General features: G+C 46.3%; 1 protein-coding gene across 1 annotated transcript in view; it reads left to right on the top strand.

The window, feature by feature from the left end:
- Positions 1-15,599, top strand: part of EXTL1 (exostosin like glycosyltransferase 1) — a 72,342-nt gene extending 56,743 nt beyond the window's left edge. Inside the window, exons 5-11 of the mRNA XM_048500844.1 lie at positions 446-578; positions 688-806; positions 7,826-7,921; positions 8,459-8,545; positions 11,407-11,567; positions 13,947-14,118; positions 15,065-15,599. Of these exons, the coding sequence (XP_048356801.1) occupies positions 446-578; positions 688-806; positions 7,826-7,921; positions 8,459-8,545; positions 11,407-11,567; positions 13,947-14,118; positions 15,065-15,253 (957 nt within the window). The 3' untranslated portion in view covers positions 15,254-15,599. The remainder of the gene's footprint in view (positions 1-445; positions 579-687; positions 807-7,825; positions 7,922-8,458; positions 8,546-11,406; positions 11,568-13,946; positions 14,119-15,064) is intronic.
- Positions 15,600-16,881: the final 1,282 nt, after the last annotated feature.

The raw sequence follows: 16,881 nt of genomic DNA, 5'->3' as shown, positions 1-16,881 counted from the left end.
AGTGCCTACCTAGTTGTATTACGTAGGTTCTAGGACCCAGATGGAGCATTCTGAAGCAACAGTGGTCCAGCATGTGGCGGATGAAGTTACAATTCTACTTAGATCTGTCAGTGGAAAGCAATATAGCTAGATGCTTGCCCCATGAAGCAATTACTGGGGAGGGGTTAATATGGGGAAACAACACAAGGGAGTACAGAGTTAACCCCTCCTCCCTTTAATCCTGATCCAGTTCTCCCCATGGAGCCACTGCTTTTACACCAAACCCACAGGAGATCCAGATTATGTCTTTCCAAATACAGTTTAATGTAGTCCTGTCAGTCTTCTTCGCTCAGGCGGGTGAGGTAGCTGCAGTTGTGCCTGGGTGTTTTCTCCCCTCCTGTCAGGTGCAAAGAGCTTCAGGGGCTGATTGCTGGTATGTGATGACAACTTCCTTTCTCCCTGCTAGATCATTAAAGATCGGATATTTCATCAGGCATCCCGTCCAAGGTTCTTCTGGAACACACTGCCGGGTGGGCTGCTGGCATTGCCTGAATACTCCACCCACCTCAGCGATTTTCCGTTCTACTACCTGCAGCAGGGTACAGCAAGCCCTTCTTCTTCCTTCTATCTCCCTCCCTGCATGCATCGGATTCTTCACCCTCTTTGCAGTTGCTGCACCCCAACTAATTCCATCTTTCCCTGATGCAGGATCCAGCCCTTCCAGCAAGTTTACAGCTCTTATCCGGGCGGTTTCACCGGTCATTTCTCTCTCTCAGCCTATCCTCAAGCTCATTCAAGCGGTGTCCAGATCTTCATACTGTGCCCAGGTAAAGGGAAGTGGCAGTTTGCTGCAAAAAGGGACGCCTGGTAAAATCCCCCCTCCCCCTCTGCAAATGGCTTTTGAGTTCCTGGGGAAGTCAGGAAGGCTTCCACTCTCCTGGCTTGCCACAAACTATGCTAAATGGAATTATTAATGAGGGCTGTTCTATGCAGGCAGTAGGGGAACACTGCACAAAAAGCATCACGGAGTTACTTGGATAAATTATTTGGGACTGTGGTCTATGCTACTGTGCGTCGTTTGCTGTGGGTTGGAGCTTATTGTGTAGTTTTACTTCACTGAATGTGTTACATTAGTATGCTTTCCTTCAGTTCAGTTTGTAGACTTCTGCAACCCAAATTGTATTTCACTGTTTATTGAATGTCCCATCAGAGTAAGTCAGTATTGACTTACTCTGTGTAATCTGCCTTGACTCCTGGTGAGAAAGGTACGACTATAAATAACATAAATACAATGAATAAATCACATCTCTTCAGAGGGAGAGAAACTCATTTTCCATATGGTTCTGGGATATTGTGAAAACAAATCATCCTGTAGGTCTTTGGGGTTGCTAGAGGATGGAACTGAGTCTGGGGCATGGCATGGCAGTGGTAGAGTACCTGCTTCGCATACAGGAGATTCTCGGCTCAATCCCTGGCATGGTCTGTCCAGTTAGAAGCATCAGGTAGTTAATTATGTGAAAAACTGAATGACTTTGATCATAGACCCTGGAGAGCTGTTTCCTGTCAGAGTCAATTGTGACAGACCAAGGTACTGGCTCAGTAGAAGGGAGCTTCATGTGTTAGTGTGATGTGGGTTTCCCTGGCCACCCACCCACATAATGTACATAATGACCGAATGATTATTTGTTTGTTACGAGAATGAGCCTCCGGCTCAGTTCAGACATCACACAAAACTGAGCTGAGATGCACATGAAGGAAAAGGCGCTGACCAAACTTCCTTTGTGTGCAATGGAGTGAAGGTAGGGTTGCCAGCCTTAGCTGGCCATTTGACAGGAGAATTTTGAAGGCAGGGATAAGTTATTTGCCATGTCACGTCTAGCACAAAATCTGAAGTGACTTTATTGCATTGGGGTTGACAGTCTGGTAATCATGCAGACCTCTATGGCCAATTACCCACAAGGTATCTGGTGTGTAGTGGGGGCGAATGTCTGTTGCAGGAAGATTTCTTGTACCGATGTATTTCCTCAAGCCCCGCTTTCACTTTCTATTCTCTCCACAGCAAGCGAGGCCACTTCTAGTGCAACTTTTAATTTGCTTTGCTGCCAGAGCAGGCAGATTTGCAAGTGAGCACAGCTTTGCCTCGGACGTGTTCCTTCTGCCCTCAGCTAGCCCACGTGGCTCCATCCTTCCCGCTCCCTCTCACTGCCATCCATGTCCTACCCATCCATGTTGCTGGCTCCTTCCTGCTTCTCTAAATGCTCATATCAATATATCAATATCATAACAACAAAGAAGGCTTTCCCCAGGAACAACAAAGAAGGCTTTCCCAAGGAACAGCCCAAGGAAATGCTCATATCAATATATCAATATCATAACAACAAAGAAGGCTTTCCCAAGGAACAGAACAGGGTCCCTTTTTGCCTCCACCCCACCTCCCCTACTCTGCTTCTGCCCTTCCTGATGATCGAAAGGGCTTCCTAAAACTTTATTTCAAACAAGACTCTTAAGACAAGCCTTCTTCTCAGCAGCGGCAGTGAGCGAGCGATCAGAGTCTGGAGGGGAAGGGAGGAGAGAATCTCTGTCCCTTTCTTCAGCAGCCTATGGTCCAGAGATTTGCTTTGCCTCTTGCTTTAGAGATGGGAGTTAATTTGGAAAGTTATATTGATACAACTACAATTTAAAGGGCTTTAACAAAGCCCTTTATCTTGCTGCTACTGGGTCTGATGAGATCTGTGCCTTTAAGAGGGAAGTGATAGGCAGAGTTAAGAGAACCAAAAAAAGAAGGCCCGTTGAGACTTCAGCAATAACTGCAGGCAGGCACTGGGCTACCTCCTTGTGTGTAAACAGAGAAATGTGAGGAGACAACACTACAGCCCCACTGTGCAGCTAAGAGTCCTGAGGTTAATCGTTCCATGTATATTAGACCTATGATTAAACCTAGAGTGTTACCTGAACATAATGACAGCAGTCCTGGTCTTGTGCCAGAAGTGATTTCGCTCATCAGCACAGTGCTGAATTCCCTTCATTTCCCCACTGTCGCCATCTTGCCAAGCAACAGCAAGGAATGGGGCTTGAGCTTGGGAGTCCCCCACTGTAAGTGAAGGGCATGAGGGCTCTTTGCTAGCAACTCAGCTACTGTGGAGAGAAAAGAGGAGCCTTGTGTGTGTTGCCTGCACATATGCACACATGGTTCCTGAGAGTGGTGGTTATGCCCTTCCTGCAGAAACTGAGCCAGATTGAGCCAGGGGATCACCACCTAACCCAACCATTACCCTTCTGTGGCTCCTGTCTTTGTATCCTGGCACTATTTAGTTGTGCTCTTTAAGTGCTCCTAACTGAGCAGTGAGTTCTTTTCAGTCTCCCTGACAGTAGCTCATCAGAGTGCCTCAGTGCAAGTCATAAAAATGACGGATGGGGTTGTTGGCAGCCTTGTGGCGACATCTGGGTGGGCTTGACATCTTGGCAGCTGCCAGCAGGTGCTCCCTTCTCCCTCTGACTCCAGGGCAAGGCTGTCAGCGTTGTTGCGCTACTGGAGAATTCAGCCAATGAACCACACCCGTCCCGGCCCACCCATGCTTTCAGATGTGCATGGTCTAGGCATGCCAGCTCCGTGGACGTTAAGCAAGGGTTTCTTGCACCCTGGATCCTAGCCACCTTACCTTGGAAGTTGGCCTTACTAACATCTGCAGAGCTTACTCCCAAGCAAGCATACTTAGATTTGCAGTTTCAGTCAACAGGTGGTGCAGCAGAGGGCTGGTTTGTTTGTGAGAAGCCAATTCTGGCAGCAGCCCTCGGAATGCTTTCCTGGGAGTCAGCTCCATTGAATAAAATGGGGCTGATTTATAAAAAGGCCGGCTGAGCTTTGCTTCTTCGGAACCCCTTGTTCCAGCGTGCTGCAACGTTGACAGCCTGGCATTGTGCAGCCCTTCAAGGATTGCTGCAAGAACAAAATTGGATGTTGTAACCTGCACAGGGACCTTGATGTAAGGTAAAGGTAAAGTTTCGCCTTCAGTCTTGTCCGACCCTGGGGTACCACTGCGAGCAGTGATTTTATAGGCAAGCCTCTTTTGTGGAGTAGATAAGGTGGGGGAATAAGGAGGAAGCCCATCGAAATGCATAGAAAGAGTTGTGTGGACTTTCTATACTCTCTGCCTGTGTTCCCAACAGCCATGAGAAAGGCCAAGCTGAGGTGCCACCTTGAATGGTGTAACGTTAAGGAATGATGTCAGGTTTGTGCCTGTTGAGAAATTCAACTCTCCCTTTTAAAGGGATAGCAAGGAACCCTTTCCACCTCTGACCATTCTATTCAGCTCCCATTAAATGGCCAAAACCAGAACCTCTCAAACTTCGACGTACTGGAAGAAAATACTGCTCATCTCTGGCTCAGAGAAAATGTCAGACCCTTAGGGAAGATGCCCATTGTCTCTCGTGTCACCCGCGTTTCTGTCCTCCAAATGTCTTAAGAAAGAGTAAATTTGTTTTCCTCGTTTCCAGTTTATCCTAACATCAACCCTTTGAGGTAGGCTAGCTGAAAGAGAAATAGCGACTTGCACAAGATCACCTAGGAATCTTCAGGACAGAGTGGGGATTGGAGCGCTCTATCCCAATAAAGGCTTGCTTGCTTGCTTGCTCTGGACACTGATCACTATGATCCCTTTGCTTTCCCCCATCCCCATGATATAAAAGTGTGTTTGAAAAAAATGACACATCATTTGAAAAAAATCACACATCAAGTCAAAACCTTTAAAGGTTTTCTATCAAGTGGAATTATTGGTGTCCTGGTTTCTGTTTCTAGCTTCTGCAGACGGTATATTTGAAACTGAGAACTTAAACCCACAGAGAAAAAGAACGCCTTATTGCTGGTATTAAAGCAACCCGCTCTGCTTCAAAAGACTTTTATGAGTAATGAAACTCGCTTCCAACAGAAAGGCTGAAGTGGTTTTAAAACCCATGCAAGAAAGGAAATTGTAATTGCTTCTAAAACTGTAATTATATTCTTTTTATTTAAAACAAATTATTAGAAATACAAAGCGATGTTAAAATAAATATTAAGAACACAGTCAGAAGGTTAAATACAAATCTCTTTGCCCTGACCCAGCGACAGATGGTTGTGATGTCCCATGCCTGGTTATTTTTATTTATTTATTTGTTTTTATTTATTTATTATTCAACTTATATACCGCCCTCCCCTGAAGGGCTCAGGGTGGTTCACAACAGAGAAACAAACAACATCAAATAATAATAATAAACAAACACCGTACATTCAGTACTGGTGTACATTAAAACAACGTTCCATCCTGGTGTACATTAAAACAGCGTTCCATCCTAATATAACATTTCAAGCAGGGGATAGTGCCCAACAACTAAAACTCCTCTTATTTAGAAGTAAGCCCCTTTGCATTGATGCTTGGATGGGAGACCACCAAGGAAGACTCTGTAAAGAAAGGTAATGGCAAACCGTCTCTGTTTCTCACTTGCCTTGAAAGCCCTTTGCTGGGTTGCCTTAAGTCAGTCGCAGCTTGATGGCACGATGGATAAGCTCCTCAGGTTCACTGAAGTTTACTCCCATGCAAGTATGTACAGGAGACTGAAATCTTCATTGCAGCAGCTTGAACTGTTTCAGGGCCCAGGGGCTTAGGGTCACTGTGCTCTCCTTGCTTGGGAGAAAGTCCCATTGAATTTAGCAACATTTATTTCAAAGTAAATACACATTCAGCTCAGGGAGTTATAGTGTGGGTGAGACCCTTCAGTTGTAGTGCAGTCCCAAAAATACTCTCCTGGGAGTATTGACTAACATGGGGACTTATTCCTGGGCAAGATTGTTCCCAAACTCCTTGCCGTCTTAAGTACAGTAACAGACTTCTAAATGCTCTGTGAATGGGCTTAGAAAGATGGAACTCTTTTAGGATTTCACTGCTGATGTTAAACAGCCAAAGGTCAAGGAATGACATGGTTATTGACATTTCTTTAAGGAAAATGAAAAGCATGGTTAGAACTAGCCACCTTCAGAGTCTCTGATTGAAGCCTGGGTTTCTGACATCAACACTTTTTAAAATTAAAATTTCATTGGTGCATCAATTACAGGCTATTAAGGTACAAAAAGTGTTAAGTTTAAAGCAGCCACAGATGTGGGGGTTGAGACCCTGGCGACTCTGAAGCTTCCTTGATTAAAACCGAGGCTGGAGCGTGGATGCCTTATTTGAACTTGCAGCTGGGAAGGAGGGCTTGGCTTGGTGAGACAGGTACACACCAGAGGCATACTCACCCTCCCTTCTACGCAAATACATGTATGCAAACACGTACAACCCCTTTGGTGGCATGGAGCATTGCCAACTGCCCCTTCCCAGCTATTTAATCTGCAGCAACTTGCAGGGGATAATAGTTAGCTTCATGCCACCCTTTTGCTGCAGGGCTAATCATTATTAAAGGGATAGCAGCAGAATATGCCTGCTTTATTCTGGCCACTTTGCAACTCCACATAAACATGTCTTTGAAACCTTCTCTGACTGAAAAATAGTGCCTGCTTCTTTAAGAGCTCTAACCAGGTGGGATTTCTACTTTTGAAGAACAGCAGTCTGTGGAACCTACAGGATAGGAGGGGGCATGGCTGTCCCAAATTGAGCTACTTCTGGACGGGGACACCAAAGCCCATGCCACCATAGTGGCACAAGCAAGAGGTACAGGAGTAGGCAGAAATTATGGCCACTTCTGTTCCCGCACTACTAGTCATTCCCACCCATCCCCATCACCACCCTCTTTCTCTCTGTCTCCCTGTACCATGACAATTGAGCTGAAGGTAGGGTTGTCAGCCTTTGGCACTCAGCTGACAACCCCAGGAGAGTGGCAAGGGTGAGATGTACCCTAATGGTGGCCTTTTAACACTGTAACAGTAGTTCTGGCTACATAGAGGGACGTAACAGCATAGAAAGCTCAAGGATTCTCTCAGAGCAATTATGGTGAAAACTGCTGAATTTAGGTTGGATCTTACAATGTCCTGCCACGCAGTGACATGACGTCCAGTTACGTACCTGGAGGTGACAGTTTAGCATCAGAAGGTCCCCGTTTTCCCACTGCTGCCTCGCTGATTGCCAGCAGGGAAAGGGGGAACGCTAGCAAGGATCCTCCTGCTGGTATGAGGCAAATGGCAGTCCTGGTTGAGGACTCCCAAGGCCCTGAAACGCCTCCTTCCCCTCACTTTCCTTGCTAAGACCTGCACAATTTGGTGGTGAACCAGAAAAAGTCCTTTAAAGGGGTAAAAAGGGTACAGGATGTGTGGCAGTTAGCTGCTCTCTGCCATTTTGAAAGTGTAGCTTAGCTCCAGCCCTCTCTTCCTCCCGGCATTCACTCCACTCCCAGCCACCTCACAATTCCCCCTTTAAGCTGTTTTTCCTCTAGTTTCAAATGGCAAAGAATGTGTGTAGGAATGAACACAATGTCATGTGGATGCTCCCTTTAAACCTGGGGGAGCAATTTCCTGTGTTGCATGTGGGGAAAAATCCCTGCATGGAAACAGCGATCCCCTCACCCAGGCTGAGTTTATGGCAAAATCACATATGTATGACTGATATGCTAGCCTAGGCTGAACACTTTGCTGGCAGGGAGCAAACTGAAGCCCTCTGGGGGAGGGATTTTTCTATTCTATTGAAGATCTTTTGGATTTTATCCCTAAGGCTTATTAAGGAAGAGGTTCCAGGAAACACATTGGCAAATGCTGTGGCACTCCACCTCACACCTGTCCAGGAGACAGAACAATGGCCCAGTTTGACCCTTTTTAAACTGTTGTCCTGCTCTGAAGCTTCTTACTAATTCTGAATTCCTTTGCTTTTTTATGTCCTTGTTCATAAAGATTGTAGTTCTATGGAGCTGTGAGAAACCACCACCCCTGAGCACCAAATGGCCACAAACTGCTGTTCCTTTGACCATCATCCAAGTCAGCAGCAAAGTAAGTGGGTGACTGGCTTGGGAGGAGAAACCCTGGAGAGCTGCAGCCAGCTGAGAAGACTTTAAGACAGCTTCATGTATTCGTGTGTGTTCAAGCACTGCCTTTAAACATGCCTCTGCAATCATGGGGACGAGGGTTGTCAGTTCCAGGTTGGGAAATTCTGGAGATTTGTGGTTCTGGGCTGGGTAGGGACCTCCAAAGCAGCTATTTTCTTTAGGGAGACTGATCTCTGGAGATCAGGTGTAATTCTGGGAGCTCTCCAGGCCCCACATTATAAAATAGAAAAAATTTAAAATTCCCAGGAACCTTCATTCTGCATACTGTGGCATGCAGCTCAGGTTGTTGTTGGACAGCTAAACAATGTACCTAATTTCTAAAGAGGGCAAAAGAAGACCAGTTTGCTTAGGTTCCATTTACCTTTTTGTACCGGGTGACAGATGTGCCTGTCAAAGAGAGTGTGTACTCTGTGATTCTGAGGATAAAGCTATTTTCTGGGCTGCCATTTCATGCCTCTTTTTTCTTCTCTCTTATTTAAAGGTCAGCGACCGTTTTTTGCCTTACTCAGCTATTGGGACTGAGGCAGTGCTGAGTCTGGACGAACACACCAGCCTTTCAACTGGTGAGGTGAGGCATTGACTTGAGGCCCTTGAATCTTCTCATCCATCATACACAAGGATGTCCAGAATATATGAACCAAACAGCAGCCATCTCTGGAGTGGTGGAGTCTAGGCACAGTTATCAGATCAAATTGTTTTACCATAGTGTGGTCAAAAAAACAGCCAAGGGGGAAGCGGTTACCTTACCCTCAGGTCTGTTCCTCACTGGGTGGAGGCTGTCATATTTTAGGGAGGGAGTGCAAAGGACTGGGGAAGGATCAGTGATTGTCTCATGACTTAACAGAAGCTTCTAGAACCCTGCCACTAATTCAGACATCCAACTGTACTTTAGAAAGTGTAAGTTGTTAGCATTAAAATGTATATGAGCATCTGTTTTTTGTCCAGGAGCTCTTTCTTATAACAAAAATAAATAATAATTCCCTTAAATTACCTCTGAACACCCCACCCCAAAGCCATGCTGAAAGATAAATGAGAATGTCTTTCAGGATCACTGAAAACCTTTTTTATCCTGTAAAATTCTCTCTCGGACAGTGCTGGGTGGGCCAGATACCTCTACACTGATCATTTGTTTTAAACCAGAGATTTCCCCATTCTAAACAAGCTCTCATTGTTGAGATGGGCCCCTTTATTTATCAAGCCATAACTGTAACAGCTGTCATTTTCAATAACAATCCTTAGGGTGAAACTACCCATCATGGGGTCTTGTACTTTCCTCCAAAGAGGGTAAAAAGCAGCTTGGGGCCACGTTTTCAGCCACGAAATGGCAAGGGAAGAAAAGCCCCCCTCTTCCAGTGCCGTTCTCACCTTCAGAGTGGCAGCTCCGTATTTTAAAGTGATCACAGAACTAAATGTTACACGTAGTATGCCCCCAAGGATAATTGAATAGTCAACCAGTACATATGAGGATTATGTTTCCACCAGATAACGGGGGGCAAAAAGGGAACCAGAAAAGTCATGCCCAGATCAGCCACTCCATCATCCAGATATCCCCCTTTGCGGCAGAGACTTCCCATGTGGGCAGAATTCCTTAATGCAGAAAGATAGGCAGGCAGACAAGGTCTATCTGTACTACAGACTTCAAAGTATACTAGTTTAACTGCCTAAAGGAAATTCCAGGCATCTGCCTGGAAATCTCACTCCATGAGCTGAAGCCCAGATATATGTCGGTTTGATCAAAGCCACTGAGTGTGTGACAGCAACATGCTCCACATGTTTAGCACAGTCCTGAGATTTTTATTCCCCCTTCATGGGTTCCAAGGCTGATTTTTGACATGGAAAGCAGGTCGTGGGGTTAGCTGCTTCTCGTGAGCCTTGGTTCAGGTGGGGACCAAGCTTCATGCATGCAACAGCATTGAGCTACGCCATGCACGTATGAGAAGACACCTGCTAGATGACTCAGTGGCAAAATACCAGCAGCGCAACACCATCCGTTCATCTTCGGCCTCCTGGATTGCTCCACCACCCAGGTTTATTCCTCAGAGTGCAGTTGCACACATGACACCCAACCGCAAGGTTTGCTGAACCCAGCCCAGCAATGCTTCCCAGTAAACTGGATTCTGATGCCAGGCAGGGAGAATGGCCTTGGGCATGTGATTTGATGCCCTGGCATTTAATTGTGTAGGGAGTGGTGAACAGTGGGGGAGAGGTCCCTTTCTCACAAAAGGCTTGGATGAGTAACATGTTTGGGGTGGGGCAAATATTTGGGGGTGGGGGCGCTTAGAGGCATGCCTGCTTTCCCCAAGAACTGGCAAAATAACTGATATACCAGAGAGGTTTCATCAGCAGGCAAACACCGATTGCCCCCCTCCCACTGAAATGTATCCTGCATCTATCTTATCCTCCATTATGTAACCAAGAAGGATAGCCTTCCAGAGGTTGCCCTGCTTCAAAATGCAAATAGAGGAAGTGCTCGTTCACACTCTGCCTTGCTTTAAAAACACCATGTGTGTGGAAAGTAAGCACTGAACCCTTTCCTTTGAGTCATTGTCTCTTTAGGTGCAGGGAATTTGGCATTCTCCGTTGTGTTACAGTTAGATCACAAACTGTACTGCCCATGTCATGGCTAAGGAGCTGAAAAGTGTTATTGATAGCACAGGGTTGCATCCAGCCACTTTTTTAATTCAATCTCACCTACTTCCCCTCCTTGTCCATGCAAGTCCCATGTTCCTCAGCATTGCCTTTAAGTAGTCAAATTCCCCTCCTCCCTTTTTCGTTAGTGGAAAAGCTGTTGGATCCAACCTGCACCCCAGAATGGGCTATGCTTTATCCTTTAGCTTGATTTGGTTCTTGTATTCTTAGACTTCAGTTAAGGGCTTGATTTTGTGTTATAGTTTCTTCCATGTTTATTTTAAATTATTATTTTTTCCTTCTGTAAATTCAGCCTTGAGGATTGCTTTATCAAGAGAAGAAAGGTGGGAAGGTTAAACTCTTTTCTCCCCAGCTGAAAAAAGCTACCCCTGTGCAGCTTTTACTCCTACTTGGGAAAATAGACAGGTACTTCAGTTTCCCCCCAAGCAGAGATTAAAGTAGCTTTTTATGAAGGTTATCTTTTTCTAGTTCTGAAACACACGAAGAGGAAAAGGTTTCAGATGCCCTCTCCTTCCGTGTACCACTCACATTCCTTCTTGATAAAGTAATCCTAGTGGCTGCATTTGCAAAACAAACAAACAGAAACACAGAAGGAACTGGAAGGTTAAGCTGAGCTCTGAGAATTTGCTCAAGTAAGCATTCCTAAGAGACCAGTGCAGCTTACTGCTACAAAAGAGTTCTTAGAATTGCAGGCATTAAATAGGGATGATGGTTTCTACATTTTCTTTCTTTAATGCTTGGTGTGTTTGTCCTTTCCTCACACCCTTCATGACTCTGCAGGTTGACTTTGCCTTTATGGTGTGGAGAAGCTTCCCAGACCGGATCGTTGGCTTTCCCATGCGTAGCCACTTTTGGGATAACAGCAGGAACCAATGGAGTTACACCTCCAAATGGACAAATGAGTTCTCCATGGTCCTCACTGCAGCTGCGTTCTATCACAGGTGACCTTCCTCAGAAACAGGTTGTCGTTTGGAGATGTGTTGGTCATCAGGAAGCAAGCCTCATAATGCCATTATGTGACCATAAGGCACATCCAATGTTGTGTGCAGTTCTGGTAGCCCCCATGCCCCCCTCCCCCAGTGAGAGAAAGCAGAGAAAAGTGGAAGGGATACCTAAAATCACACTGGGGGATTGGATCACCTCTCCAGTTGTGTGTGTTTGTGTGGGCTGTCAAGTCACAGCTGGTTTATGGTGACTGTGTAGGGTTTTCAAGGCAAGAGATGTTCACAGGCAGTTCACTGCCTGCCTCTGCATGGGCTGAGAGAGTTCTGAGAGAACTGTGATTGGCCCAAAGTCATCCAGCAGGCTTCATGCAGCAGAGTGGGGGATCAAACCTGGTTGTCCAGATTAGTGTCTACAGCTCTTGACCGCTGGCTCCAACTTTCCAGCTAGGTTGGGTCACTGTTGTTCACAAACAAACAAGCTTGTGCACACACACACACACACTCTAATGCAGTCTTGCCTGTTGATTCCAAAATTAAGAACCAGGTAGGGAGAGTACACAGAAACCATTCTTTCTCCTCAAAGCTTTATTTACATGTTAAAAATGAATGCATGTGCAACCTAAATGTTACATATATACATCTGTGGTGGGATTCAGCAGGTTCACAATGCTTCAGCAGAACTGGTTGTTAAAATGGTGCTTGTGAACAACCAGTTAAATTGTTTGAATTCCCACCACCGGAACCGGTTGTTAAATTGTTTGAATCCCACCACTGGCCACACCCATTCGCATAACAAATGAAAGTGGGGACAAATACATGGACAAGTGTGGGGTTTTAAATCTCACCTTGAGGTGTACATGGGCTGAACATAACATGAGAATGAGTCACTGTATGTACAACGAATAATCGGGTGAACACTAAGTGGATTTTATGTGCGGTCACTGTAACTGATTAGCAGGGCTTAGGACTTGGATCACTTGAATGATACTGATGGCCAGAAGTTTCAGGAGTGTCAGAAGGAAGCCCCCACACTCAGTGCATAATGAAATGTGTTGCCTTCAGAGGACATTAGGCTCTGGGACACTTGGCTTCCCCTGTCCATTCCCTCTTCATTTAAACCCAATGGGGTGGAATGATTAGACATTGAAGTACTGAGTTCAGATCTTCACACAAAACCTAACAATCCCAGCCATTTCCTTACATCTTCCTTGGAACCTGGGAGTCAGTCCAGAATGGAACCACAGCATGTGGCGAGAGGATGCTTAACTTTCCCCTGTGTGGCTTTCCTGACCTGGTGTGGTCTTGGAGAAGGGAGTGCTATTTGCCACATTGGGAAACCCATGTGTAATGGTGGGTTGCACCTGACTTTCCCCAACATGGCAAGTAGTTCCCCTTCCCCCAGGTCAGGAGGATGGTGCAGAGGAGACACAAGCCCATCCAGACCACAGTCCCAGTGTGACACAGACACAGCACACCTTACAATTTTCTGAGAATGGAATTTCCAGTTCACATCTAGTTGCCAAAACCCAAATAGGAAGCAAGGAAAACGTAGTAACATGTAGTTAGGCCCTCAGCTCTAAAAAACAATGGGTGAGGATCAAATAGGGGAGCGATCACAATGTATGCTCCCTGAGTTTCTTGCATGCCTTTGGGCAGAAAAATGGAAGTGGGAAAAGGTGCTGAATGAAAGGAAAGCTTCTCCAACTTCAGTGGGAGACATTTTTATTTATTACATTTTTATCCTGTCCTCCCCTGCCGAGGCAGCCTCAGAGCTGCTTACAACATTCTTAGAATCATAGATTCATCCCGCTACGTTTCTTGGCATCTCAGAACCCAATAGGTCATAAAGACCAATCAAGAAAGGGAACAATGGAAAGGGTAGAAAGGTACAACCAATGAAATAAAAAAGGGAAAAGGAAAAGGAAGGGACCGGAGGATGTAGGGGGGGAGGTGGGGGGGAGGAAGGCCAGGTAAGATGGACCTCGTCGCTGCCCTCAACTTCTCAGGCAGAACACCTCTGTCATACAGGCCCTGAGGAACTGAAGCCAGTCTCATGGACCCCAGGTCTGGTTTGTCAAAGCGTTCCACCAGACTAGGGCCACAGTCACGTGGCAACTGGTCACTATTGCCAAGAAAGCCTTGACTGGAGTAGTTTGGGATCCCCTCCCCCCAGTCAGGCTTCCTTCATTAGAAACTCTGAGATGAGGCCCTCCCTGTAGCAGGTTTTTCATTTCATGCACTAATAGCCACAAAATCTCTGCTATGGAAAGATACTAGCAATTTGGGCCTGAGAATCCCCAAAAGTGGAAACCTGGCCTGAACATGGCATTAACAGCAGCATTTCTTTTCTGCTTCCCTTACTCCTTCCCTCTCTAGGTATTATCACAGTCTCTTCACTAATTACTTGCCTGCTAGAATAAGGAGTTTCATTGATCAGATCTCCAACTGTGAGGACATATTGATGAACTTCCTGGTTTCAGCTGTCACAAAACTACCTCCCATCAAAGTGACCCAAAAGAAACAACACAGAGATGCTCCCTTGCCTCAGGTACTGAGAACCAGTGGTGTAGCACCCAAGGGGTGAGGGTGGGGGTGTCTTGCCCCGGGTGCATGGGGGGGGGGGGGCGCACAAGGGCATTCCAGGGCCTGGTGGGAATGTAGGGCACACATGTGCCCTGGGCGCAGCTCCCCTTTGCTACAGCTCAGCTGAGAACAGATGGGTCAACCAGGGGAATAACAGACAGGAAAGGGGGGCTTGTTGGTTCCACATCTTAGTATTCTTTGTGGTCACTTTTAGATGTTACCCTGGTAGCACAGGGTCTGTTTATCTGTGAGCTGCTCCAAGGCAGCTGGAACAATGTGGATGTGGACACCCCCATACACAATCCCCCAGTGAAGGCATAAGAGGCTCAGCCAGGCTTGCTTCTGGATCATTTCTAACCTCTGCCCTGGGACTTCTTTTAGTAGAGGCATTTCTAGGGTATGGCAGGCAGGGCTTGTGCCCTGGGCATCGCGCCTTGAAGGGGGTGCTTGCTGCCTCGTGCAGATGAGAGGTGAAGTGCAGACAGCAGCCCGGGTGGGCATGAGAGCAGGGAGAACAAGCAGAGTGCCTAGCGTTGAACTGCCCAACCCACCCTGAACTCCACATGGTGCACATTTAAATGCTGGATTCTGCATGGACTTGGGGCCAGCACTGAACTACGTGCCCTGCCCCTGCTCAGGGCAGGGTACACAGTTCAACACTGGACCCTGGTCTCTGCCAAGTCCAGCATTTAAATGTGAGCCCCACCCCCAAATTTCATGTGTTCATGGGCGGAGCAAGCAGTTGAATGCTGGGCGGTGCTTGCCCCAGGCACTTTCAACAGATACGCCCTGCCTTTCAAAAGGCCTTTAAAACTAATGTACCAAAGGGATCTTAGGGGAGGAGTTTTTACAGTTAGTTGTTCACCCGCAGTGAAAATCTGAAGTCTTTCTCTGCCCCTTTATGTCTTCAGCTGTTGAAGAGTGTTCCTCCTTCCAATGGGAACCTTCGATTCTCCCAGCGCCAGGAATGCATGAACCAGTTTGCGGCCTGGTTTGGTTACATGCCTCTGGTGCATTCTCAGTTCCGCTTGGACCCTGTACTCTTCAAAGACCAGGTGTCTGTGCTGCGCAAAAAATACCGGCATTTGGAGAGAGACTAGCCCAGGGAAAGCTGAACCTCTTCTGGAGATGAAACACTGGCAAAGGAGCAACGACAGAAGTAGCTCATCCCCTACTGGAGACAGACAGCCTTCATGACTGTACAGATTTGCTACTTGTCCAAATGAAGTCACTTGGATTTTGGCCTATTGCAGGCTTTGGAGGAATGGAAGTGGTCATTTTGCAAGACTGCAGGCCACATTCCTTTGCGAGGAATGGCGCTGGAGCCTTCTGCTGTTGGATTCTGAGAAGTGCAAACTCATTCCACTGGTAACCTATGGAGATGCCAGTTGAATTTTCAGTCTTTATTGGGTTTTACCAGTACAAGTAAAGGTTTGCAGGAAATGACATCTCTCTTTGCTTGTTTTTTTAACTACTCATGACTCTCCTTTTACACACTAACCCTTCCCCCGCCCTGACACAGCCAGGGGATGCTACGGTGGGCCACATTCTATTGCTCTGACTACAATGTAATCCTTCTGACTGGTTGCCAGGAAGGGTTTTAGCTGGAAAAAGCTCATGTGGTCCCTGTTTACTTTGTGGCGTCCCTGTTTTCTAGAAGATGCATCTTTTAAAAAGAAATTACCTCAGCACTTTGCACAGGGTCAGTGACCCAGTATCCTATGGGACTGTGGCTCAATAGCAGAGCACATGGCTTAAATGCAGAAGGTCACAGATTCAGCCCCCAACATTGCTAGAACTCAAGTAGCAGGAACTGGACAAGTAATTTCTTTGTCTGAGACCTCATAGAATGACTGTCAGTCAAACCAGCTAGGTTGACCAATGGACTGATTTGGTATAAAGAAAGTTCTTTAGTCCTTTAAAAAAACAGGAATGGGGGAAGGGAACAGACACAGAGAATCAGGGCAGTGCAGCATTTAGAATGCTACACTTGGTTCCGGGTTCAATCCCATTCCCTCCTCAGCCATAAAACTCACTCACCCAAACCAGCCACACCGCCCTAACCTACCACCTCAGTCTCTCTCACCCTAACCTACCATCAGGGTTGTGTGTTGAATGGATAAATGGGAAGGGAGAACCGTGTACCCAGCCCTGAGCTCCTTTGAGGACTGATGGGGTAGAATCAGGTGAAGGTAAATAGGTTTTTATTCATATTTAGAGATTTAGAGGCGCTAACTCAATGAGGTGGTCTTGCAGAAATGGCGGTCAAGCAGGAATTCAATAGATGGAGCATTCCCAGCACACAGATGCAGCCATGACAAGGAATGCTTTGAAATTTGGGCATAAGACACTGTTGGTTAAAAGCACAAGAACTCCCCCCTCCCCCAAAGCTGGAAAATCTTACCTTGAAAAAAAGTCCATGCCATTTCTATCAGTATTCTCTCCATTTAGGAGAGAGATGATCCTCATTCTATGCTGTTTTATATCATCAGGCAATCAGGCAAAGGGAGAGAGAAACAAAACCTTTGCCAAGTTACAGACACCAATATTGAACAATGTAAGCTGGCTTCATTCCAGTTCCTGTTCACTCCCTCCTTACTCCCCTTGCTGGAGGAAGAAAATTTATGCGCCAGGATGAAGTACCTGGAATTATTTACTTATTTACTTCCCAGTGGGGACCCAAAGTGGCATTCTACATTCTCCCCTTCCTCCACTTGAGCCTTACAAC

This window comes from Sphaerodactylus townsendi, linkage group LG06 (assembly GCF_021028975.2).
Source record: "Sphaerodactylus townsendi isolate TG3544 linkage group LG06, MPM_Stown_v2.3, whole genome shotgun sequence".
In the NCBI taxonomy this organism is placed as follows: Eukaryota; Metazoa; Chordata; class Lepidosauria; order Squamata; family Sphaerodactylidae; genus Sphaerodactylus; species Sphaerodactylus townsendi.
Note: the sequence above shows the minus strand (reverse complement) of the source record. Positions and strands in the feature narration are given on the sequence as shown.